The 10,849-nt window shown below is 35.4% G+C and overlaps 1 protein-coding gene across 1 annotated transcript; it reads left to right on the forward strand.

Annotated features, from left to right (window-relative positions):
* The first annotated feature begins 324 nt into the window (after nucleotides 1-324).
* LOC145563550 (cell division control protein 48 homolog B-like) lies at nucleotides 325-8,252 on the forward strand. The gene is made up of 12 exons (XM_081623997.1): nucleotides 325-549; nucleotides 639-683; nucleotides 1,669-1,724; nucleotides 1,805-1,954; nucleotides 2,455-2,559; nucleotides 3,469-3,568; nucleotides 3,742-4,026; nucleotides 4,781-4,950; nucleotides 5,138-5,266; nucleotides 6,398-6,485; nucleotides 6,656-6,733; nucleotides 7,616-8,252. The coding sequence occupies exons 1-12, from the start codon at nucleotides 391-393 to the stop codon at nucleotides 8,090-8,092; spliced, it is 1,842 nt and encodes a 613-aa protein (XP_081480123.1). The 5' UTR covers nucleotides 325-390; the 3' UTR covers nucleotides 8,093-8,252.
* The last annotated feature ends 2,597 nt before the right edge of the window (nucleotides 8,253-10,849 follow it).

A 10,849-nucleotide genomic window follows, 5' to 3' on the forward strand; every position in this document is an offset into this window, starting at 1 on the left:
TACTTTTTTTTTTTTGTACTTTTAACGTCAATTTCCAATACTTTATCTCTGTATCTCTTTAATTATTCCCAACTACTTTTTCTTTCTCTCTATCTCTCTCTAACCCCACATGCATATATGTACTTTTAATCATTCTATAATTTTATAAAATTTACAACTTTCATAATTCCCGCACTAAAACCAAAAAAGGTTTTGTATCAAGGGACAGGGAGTATGGATTACGGGACATCGGCCTACTAGACCACTAGTCGCATGACTTATCAGTGGCTCTTAAACCCTTAAACCCCATCATTCACAATTCACAATTCACAATTCACAATTTACTCACAAGCCTTTAAACCCTGCGCCAAAACTTCAAACTTTACTCACTCTCTCCTCTGAAGAAGATCAATGGAGGAGAGTACCAAATCCAGCAATGAATCAATCAAAAATGAAGATTGGAGAGCAGAACAATCAATCGCTGGAAATTCTGAAGCACTCCAAGCTCTTCGTGAACTCATCGCTTTTCCTCTTCTCTACTCTTCTCATGCTCAACTCCTTGGTCTCAAAGTATTTCTCTTTCTTTCTTTCTCAATTATATTTCAGATTATTTTGTATGTTTTTGCAATTTTTTAATTTTAATTTTTGGTTTTTTTTAGTGGCGTCGCGGCTTGTTGCTCTACGGTCCCCCCGGCACCGGTAAGGTGAGTTAATCTAACCCCCTTTTCCCCCAATTGATTGAATTCTTTTTTGCAGCTTCGCCCGAATTTTGATTTTGGTGTGATTTTAAAAAATTGGAAATTTTGATTATTGTGGAAGTCGCGTGTTTCATTTTCTTGGTAATGGGAGTTGTAAATTAAGATTGTTATGGAAAGAGGGCATTGAAATTATTTGTAGTTATTGATGGAATTACGTCGATAGTCTTGTTTGAGGGGATTTTTAATTGAATTGCGGGTAACTGATATATTCATTGGTGCAATGGTATTGTCACCTAAGCAAATGATATGGTGGTGGGAATCATTCTATGGGGTTGGCATAGTTCTAAACTTCTAATTTTGGAATTGAGGAATCCCAACCTAAGAAGTGCATGATTCTAGCAGAGATGAAATTTTTTTGCTTAGTCTCCATTTGTTATGATGGATATTATTATTTTTTTTTTTTTTTTTTGGGAAAACGATTTTCCATAGATTTTTTTTTAGGACAAACATAATTGTAAAAATAGTTTTCCTTAAAAGAAGATTAAGAGAGGAAGAGGAAAATGGGAGTGTAAGGGAGAAGATGGATGGGAGGAGAGGAAAGAGATGTTAGGAGTAGGGAGGAAAATGTAGCATTCCTTCCTTTTATAAGAAAAATGTTTTCCATTCGTGGGAAATTGTTTTCCACCCTTTATAAACCGAACTACAAAAAATGAGAAAATTATTTTCTAGAAAATGCTTTTTGTTAAAAAAGCGGAGCCTTAGTGAAAGATAAATGAAAAAGATTTGAGGTGATTGGGTTTCACCAACTGGTAGGGAAAGGTTATGCTAAGAGATTTTGATGTAGCTCCATGGATGTTCTTGCTTAAGTGATCTATTACTAGTAAAGTAGTATATGCTAGCGAATATTATTCAAAATAATTATGGAGCTCTAAACAAGCGATCTACTTCATTGATATATTTGGCTACTGATGTATTTCATTTGCATGGCCAGACAAGCTTGGTACGTGCAGTGGTCAAGGAATGTGATGCCAAGCTAATCGTTATTAGGTAGTGAAAGTGTGTTCTCTCATGTATATTATATTGTTTTTCATAAAATGGGTTCTAATTTGCTCTTGTTTTTATTGCAGTCCACATACTGTTCATAGAGCTCATGTTGGAGAAAGTGAGAAAGTCCTTCGTGAGGCTTTCTCAGAAGCATCATCTCATGCAAAGTCAGGCAAGCCTTCTGTCATTTTTATTGATGAGATTGATGCTCTCTGTCCTCGTCGTGCTTCCAGGTATGTGAAACAAAAGAATACACTTCTGATAAACTTAAATCTAGCTTGTAGCATTTCAGCTAGTATTGATACTTATTACGTATATTTTCATTTTTTCCTTAAATAAGTTCTCTTTTCTAATAGATAAGAATAATAGAGGATTAATATGATACTGTGAGTAATTATTTTAATTCTGGAAAGCTGGATAACAATATGCAAATAAAAAGCCTACTTTGATTTATGTTACCAAAATACTAGTCTTTCTTCTACGTCATGTAGCTGTGTAGCGGGAATATCTGTTTGTATTCTGCTCTTCTGTGGATAATTGAAAGGTTTATTGATAGGACGAACATATACAGTGGTATAAAAAAAAAATGCTGATGTGATGTGATTAACAGACTGAATTTAAAGATAGCAATTAGCATTTAAACTTTAAAGTCTTGTCTGTCCTGTGGTTGCTCAGAGTGATATTTTTATTTTGCTGCACACTTTGATTATATCCAATAAATAACTAAATGCAGAAGAGAGCAAGATACTCGATTGGCTTCCCAACTATTTACGCTTATGGATTCAAATGGACCCACATCAACTGCACCTCAGTTTGTTGTCGTAGCATCAACTAACAGGTTGCTCCTTACTCTAATATCTATATTATCATGCTGTGTATTTATGCTAATTTTTATTTCCTTGCTCCACCATTACAGTCTTCTTCCTGGCAAGTAGCTAAAAACTGTCCAAAAATTGATTGTAAATAATCTCTTTGATCATTCTGGTGTTGTGATCATTGCTTAAGATTATATTGCTGGGTGGAGATTATATACTGAATAATATCGTAATAATTACAATTTCTGTTTTCAAGGGATACTATGTCCAGAGCATTGGTTCATGTTACAAACTGGAGTGCAGTAAAAACAAGTATATTTGTCCAATCTCTTGCACATTTTTTAAATTCTCTTCTTCCTAGTTAAATCGCTCTTGGCTTGGGTCATAGTCGTCGTATTTTCATATGGTTAGGCAAATTTTGGGGTATTATCTCCTGTCATATAGCTCAAGTGCTCAACCAATATAGTACATTCGTTTTAACTGTGGTTTGCTTGAACCCTATGAATAATGAAACATAATATTATGCTGTATGTTGCCACATATGTAGCTCAGTACGGATGTTGTTCGTCTATCTTATTGTTGGCTAAATATTATTATCTCCTCCATATTGAGCTGGATTGTAGTTTGCACCTTGCATTTGTTAGGTAACTTTTTTTTGAAACGCAAAAGAAGCTGATAAGAACCTTACGATGGATATGCTGGCTTAGATTTTTTTTTTTTTTTTTTCTTGTGTCTGTATAGGTTACATGCTCTATTGATATTGGAAATCGGTTTTTACTGATGTGGTTTACAACTTGTTTTTTTATTGTTATTTCATGATGGAGCTGTACTGCTGTTGTAAGATGAACACCATCATCACCACGGTCTTTTTAACTTTAGCATTTCAGTCAATTTACATATACTTACTAATACTAGGTTTCTAATATCTAAAGGATTGATGCTATTGATCCAGCACTGAGAAGATCAGGGCGATTTGATGCTGAAATTGAGGTGACAACCCCTAATGAGTATGAGCGCCTTCTAATATTGATGGTAAGCTCTGATAAGACCTTCTATCCTTCCTATCTACATTTGATATATAATAGACACTTGACTTTCTATAGCAACCACTTCTTTGGATGCTTTGGCCACAGCTGTTGTTTAAGCAGGTTTCTTCTTTTTTTTTTTTTTTTTTTTTTTTTTTTTTTTTTTTTTTTTTTTGGCAGTTGTATACCAGGAAGCTTCCACTTGATCCCAGTACTGACTTACAAGCTATAGCTGCGTCATGTAATGGATATGTCGGGGCTGATTTGGAAGCTTTATGTCGTGAGGCAGCCATATCTGCTGTGCAGAGATCAAAAGCTATCGTGGAAAATGATGATATGTGGTGCATCACAATGGAAGATTGGAATCTTGCAAGATCTATAGTTGGTCCTAGCATAACAAGAGGTGTCACGGTAGAAATTCCTAAGGTTTCCTGGGATGATATCGGGGGACTAAATGAGCTGAAGGTCGGTATACTCGATGAACTTTTACTTTCTGCTTGGCAGGAAAATTTTATAATGTTTAGAGGTGGATTGAATATAACACAGTATGGGGAAGCAAGGGATGTAGAAGAAGCACAATTTAGTTAAAGCTAATTTAATTGCGACATTGGAAGAGAATTTGCTGAAGAAATAATGCGTTGAACAAATTAACTTAAGCTAAAGGCAATCTGATAGATCTTAAATTTTCTTGTAGCTATTGCTCTTAATGACCCTCAGCGTATTTGTTTAGGCAATTTGGGTCATAATTGAGGATGTTACTCTTAAGGAAAATTCCTTACGAATATACAAAATCCACTGATCGAACAAACAGCAAGTTACCAAGGCCTCTTGCTTAAATCTGGTTTTTATATTTTGAATCAACTTTTTGTGATAGAATACTTATCTAACTATCTAAGAGACATGAGAATTGTAAATTAAAGCTATATTCTGACTTAAAGGGTCTTAGAATGGTGGATAGACAAGATAAAGTTCCCCTTTTAAAGTAATTGATGGTTTAAGACTTCAAGTTGCGTTGCATAATAATATCTGGATAGTTTATTAGGCCTGATGACTTTTCGGAATATGTTGGCATCAAAAGAGATTTTCATAGTGCTAGGAAGATCAGTAACTGCTAGCTTGACTTTAATATTGGGATGGATGCTATCAGGATATTATTAGGTTAGATTTTGTTGGATTTCCTTGTAGTCTCTTACTCTCTTTTGGTGATGCTGCATTGCAGAAAAAGCTTCGGCAGGCAGTGGAGTGGCCTATTAAACATGCTGGTGCTTTTTCAAGGATGGGTGTATCTCCCATTCGAGGGATTCTTCTGCATGGACCTCCTGGATGCTCGAAAACCACTCTTGCTAAAGCTGCAGCTCATGCAGCTCAAGCTTCTTTTTTCTCCTTGAGGTATGGTTATCTTCAATGCCAATTTCACATTTGTAAATTGTTATGCAATACCATTTATAAGACAGCTACCTAAAGCATTTCTCCTTCATATAATTTCACATTTCTTGAGTACTAATTCCAAACTTCTAAATTTATGTTGAACATTTATACCGTTACAGGTTCTCATTTATATAATTGTTTCACATAGTGGTGCAGAGCTATATTCAATGTATGTTGGTGAGGGTGAGGCTTTGTTGCGGAACACATTTCGGAGAGCACGGCTAGCAGCACCTAGCATTTTATTCTTTGATGAAGCTGATGTCATTGCTGCAAGGAGGTTGTTATACTGTCTCCCTTTGTCTGAGGGTTTGCTTGAAATTTGTGTCTACTTATTGCATTGTGAGCATCCACTATATGTAGAACCAGGAGTATCCACTATATATGACTTTCATTCTCTTGGCAATATAGCTGAGACTATTTACCATTAAAAGAAAGATTCACCCTTCTCATTTTATAACTTTACGTGTGGCATCCCTCTCCCCTTGTAATGAATTCCACACAGAGCTAAGGAACCTAGTGTTTTATACAATCAATAACTCAGTATATGTGAAAGATCTTTACTTGTGACAATTGACTGACACTATTTATTTGGTAGGCAGTAATATATTGTAAGTGTTGTTCTTCACAAGTTCCAATTATCATCCATCGCCACTTATGAGGTGGTATTGAGAATTAATGAAAGAAAATAGCTGTTTTGGAAGGACAGGCATTACAGTGGACATTGACATGGGGCTTCCCTTACATATTTTCATATACCATTATTTCTGTTTATTTCTGCCTACCATACGGGCCATAGGTTCCATCCTTTCTGTTTTAGGGTCAATTTCCTTAATGAGCTACAAGTGTAAAACAATGCAGGTCCGTAAATGTGAGGATTTTACGGTTAGCTTTTGGGGCCATCTTCTTTCTATTTGTTTTTCTAAATGATGCAGCACAATATGATGATATGGTTACCTAACTATAAATTGCCATCTGAAGTTCTGAACATATGTGATGTATTTTTTTTTTTTTTTTTTTTTTTGGTGATTGAAAGAAGGTTTTGTTAAAATATTTGCCTTGACCTTCTTATCTTACTGTGTTGCCTAATGCAAACTAGAGAAACATAATTTTACTGTAACTCTTAAATAAGTAATAGCTAAGTTCTGGACTCTTTTTGTTTTGATGGACGACTGGGATTCCGAAAATACCAGGTCCCCACCCACACGGACCAGCTTCGTGCGAATCAGCGGCCTTATACTCTCCTGACAATAATCACCTTTTAAAATGTGATTTGGCCCTCAATAAATCTGTTTGGTACATGTGTTTGTGACATTATATCAGCTTATTAAGAACTTAAGTGTGGTTTAATATTAACCTTTAGATTTATTTTTTTTTATTTTTTTTTTTTATGATGATGATTCATTTCCAGAGGTGGGGGTTCAAATGGCAATATATCCGTTGGAGAGAGGCTTCTGTCAACATTGCTGACTGAAATGGATGGTTTGGAGCTGGCAAAAGTATGATATGGTCTTGAATTATTTCAATATGTGCATTTACTGCTTACAACTCAGTAAAGTTCATTCCAGCATTCATTTCCTTGCAAGCATGTTCCTTTAATGTTTTCTTGTCTATTGTTAATTTCTGCTGACCTTTTGACTTGATGAAATTTCCATTTTATCTTGTTCAGGGAATACTTGTATTGGCTGCCACAAATCGACCTCATGCAATTGATCCTGCTCTTATGCGGCCAGGGCGATTTGATTTGGTAAATATATTTCGTCAGACAGTTCCATAAATAGCTAAACTCTTGACAGATGATACCACTTGAGTATTTCATTTTAATATTATAAATCCTACAAATTTAAAAGGGTGTACAAAAAAAGTATGGATCAGACTTTTCACTGAGATGAAGAGATGCGCATGGGAAGGAGAAGGAGAGAAGAGAGGGGGGGGGGGGGGGGGGGACATGGTATAGGTTGTGCGCTTGTGCCTATATGTTCTTTTCAAACGTTTGGTCAGATTTTTTATTTCCATCTCCACTTCTCAAATGAACCAAGTCTTGGCTATATCCATGAATTTGTGTGGGGGGTTTTATTTGTATGGGAAATTATTGCATGCTTTCATCGTAGTTTTGTGTTGGGGTGTGTCAGACCTGGTCTTACGATGGGAATACACTAGTCACTACTAGAGAAGTGACTGAAAATGATATAGTCAAGTGGCATATTACGGGTATCGGCAAAGTGGATTTGGATAAGCTGTGAAATTGTTGTTGATTACCTCATGGGAGTGTAAAAACTGTGGGGCGTGGGTGGTATTTGCAATTGCAGATCTTGTGGGCTAATATTTTTTCCAGAAGCCTGAAACAAATTGGTAGAATGTGTATAAAAATCAGCTTTACATTGCATCAATTTTTTCTTCAGCTCCTTACTCGATTAGCCAAACTTTCAAATGGCCTAATTGATAGAATGTGAGAAGGCTCTCTGAACAAAGTTAATCTCCCATTCAATTTGATATACATTTGTAGTTGTCCCTAAATTGGACTTGTTATTGAAGATAGGAAATCTTTCACTTATCAACTGGAATATAAATTTATTTCTCTATTTGTAGATTTTTTTGTTCGTTTCTCCTGAATTTTTCTGCTCTGCAGGTACTCTATGTACCACCCCCAGATTTGGAAGGTCGACATGAGATACTACGTGTGCATACAAGAAATATGAAACTAGGAGCTGATGTCAATCTTCAACAAATAGCAGATGGCACTGATCTATTTACAGGTGCTGAGCTGGAGGGCCTTTGTAGAGAAGCTGGAATTGTAGCTTTGAGGGAGGATATATCTGCAACCATTGTGAGTGATCGACATTTCCAGACAGTGAAGAATTCCTTAAAACCTGCATTAACGAGGAAAGAAATTGATTCATACTCCAGATTCACAAAAAGTTCTGCTTTGCAATTGCACCAAGTTCAGTCCAGCACCGAAAAAACCAGCAAAAGCTCAGGAAAAAGCTATGTTCCTGTGTCTATTAGTACAATTACAATTAGTGTTGTAAGCTTGTTGGTAGTTGCTGCTGCAAAGTATTTTCCCTGGAGTACAGACCAAAGTCTGCCTAAAACAGCAGCTTCTTGAAAACTATAGCATTATACCTGGTATCTTACACCATCACCCTGAAGGCTCATAAAATCTTCAAATCTATTTGCAGCCTTTTTTGACCTGTTCACTTTCTAACTCATAAAAATTTGATAGTAATACATGTGTTTTATTGTTTATAAAAGGATCGAGATCCATTGGAAGATGTTGATTCCATCAGTTACCCAATTTAGCACAGTGTTTTATATTGGTCTCTATCCTTCCCTACCTATAGGCTATAGCAATCTTCTTTCCTCTATAACTACTCTCTAAGCTCCATTGTTAAAAAGTCATCATCTAATGAAGGCACTTTAGGGGTGTCCATTATTCAGATAAAATCCGAAATCCAATCCATTCCAAACCGAATTATTAATTTGGATTGGATCCAAACTTCAATTCGGATCGGATGAAATTTTTTGAAAATTCGAATTTTCAAATCGGATCGGATCGACCTTGTTTGGATCCAAAAAACCGAATTAACCGAAACCATGTTTTACAAATTATGATTGTTTATATTAATTATGTAAAACTATGTTGATAATTACATTAATATAAATTATGTAAAACTATGTTTTCAATACTTGTATCAATCATGTACAACTATGTTTTCAAAACTTAAATTTTTATAAATGCATTTTTATTTGGAAAACTTTTAAATTACCACCCAAAAATGTATCCATTTTCAAAATAACCACCCCTTTAATTTTTTAATTTTATTTTACCACCCCTTAAATTAAAAAATTACTCAGATTACCACCTATTTCAAAATTCCAGTGAATTTTTCTTATGTGGGCCCCATCCAACGACTCTTACTCGTGATAGGAAGAAGATGATCAGTAGTAGTGGCAATTCAGACAACAAACTCTTGATTTTTTTAGTTGTTTTCTTTTGGTTTTAGGTTGTCTTGTATTCAATAAACTGGTTTAAGGGGGAGGTGGAGTGAAGACATGACTGATTGTAATGTTTAGACATAGCCGTTACTAGCCGTTGGGTGGGTCTTCATAACAGAATTCCACCGGAATTTTGAAATTGGTGGTAATCTGAGTAGTTTTTTAATTTAAGGGGTGGTAAAATAAAATAAAAATTTAAATGGGTGGTTATTTTGAAAATGGATACATTTTTGGGTGGTAATTTAAAAAATTTCCTTTTTATTTTTATAATCACTTTAGGCCCTAAAAATTTGATATATATTTTTTCATTCGGATATTCGAATCGGATCCAAATAACCGAATTTTAATTCAGATTGGATTGATGAGAAATTTGAATCGGATTGGATTAGAAAAATCAAAACCGAATTTTATTTCAGATCGGATTGGATTTGACCAAAATTCAAACCGAAAACCGAATGGACACCCCTAACGCACTCTGAAACCTACAATGCAATTTTGTCAACAACATTAAGTTGTAAACCTGAACTTGTAATAGCAATAGCAATAGCAATAGCAATAGCAAAAATATCGGGGGTCACTTTGAGGTTTTGTTTCAACAAGCTTCTTGTAACACCCCAATAATTCTCTCTTTAAACCCGGGAGTAACCTGAACAATATTCAAGAGAATTACTGGCGTGCTGCCGCCACGTGTTCAAACGTTAAGGCTATATCAGAAATTAGCAGCGGAAAACTAAATCAGTTATAAATAAGTTTCAAAACCAATAACCAAAACCAAGTTAAGTTTTACAACTTGGAACCATTAAGGCCCTTATTCAAAACTCAAACCAATAGAAGTAGTATAAAAGTGAAATTAAGTTTAAATAACTTCCAAAAATAAACAGCAATAAAAATAAGAAAAGCAACCAACACTCCACTCAAGATCCCACCACCTAGCTACGGATGCTGCATGTGTAAGAACCTGTGGTTATCTGCTCCCCAATATTACAAGTGTAAAAATTGGATCGTCATAGGGTCATTGAAAGGCGAGGGCCGTGACCAAAGAAAGACACACACAAAAGCACGCAATCAGCAAAGCTGAGTACATACAAGCTGCGAAATAAAATAAGAAATCCCTAACATGCTACTAATAATCAAACATCATACATCATTAAATTATAGACTCAACACACGACTCATCTAACAATTTTATTAACATTTCACTAGTTGGTAGTAGCTAACTCATTTATTTATTCATTGGATTAAGCAATAGACAAGATTGTCCAACCCATGCTCCATTTGGAACATCAATAAAAGAAAAACCCCATGCCTCCTTTCGAAAACATCAATAAACATCCAACGACCACGGGCGCGACTCCGTGACCGTAGTTAGTATGAGATCTCACCTAACTCCTAGTTTTTTTGAAAATTATTTGAAATAAGAGACTCGTAGATCAGACGGCCTCGAGAAAAGTGCACGGCTAATACCCCGTGTACCCCAACCCCTGTTTGTCATTACTCCAGATGTGCACAAATCCAGAGTTTTATTGCTCATCCATCTTGCACTTTACGTGATTTACAAGTTTAGACTTTGTGATGACTCATATGCATAACAATACAAACATTCCAATATCAATTCAATCAAGCAAGGCAAGTTTCCAATTTCAATTCTTGATTTATAAGTGACAAACAACATTTATTATTTAATCCTTTAACTACCTCGGTGTATAAACACCTTGAGTGCATAAGGCACCCCACAAACTTAACCCCGTCTCATAAGACTTGAATTCTTCCTTTACTCATTCTATTTCAATAATCACGAATGAGTAATAACTAAATCATTCCACATATTCACATACCTTTGCCTCTAAGCGCATCTTGAAAAGTTAAT

Source organism: Chenopodium album, chromosome 10 (genome assembly GCF_948465745.1).
Source record: "Chenopodium album chromosome 10, dcCheAlbu1.1, whole genome shotgun sequence".
In the NCBI taxonomy this organism is placed as follows: Eukaryota; Viridiplantae; Streptophyta; class Magnoliopsida; order Caryophyllales; family Amaranthaceae; genus Chenopodium; species Chenopodium album.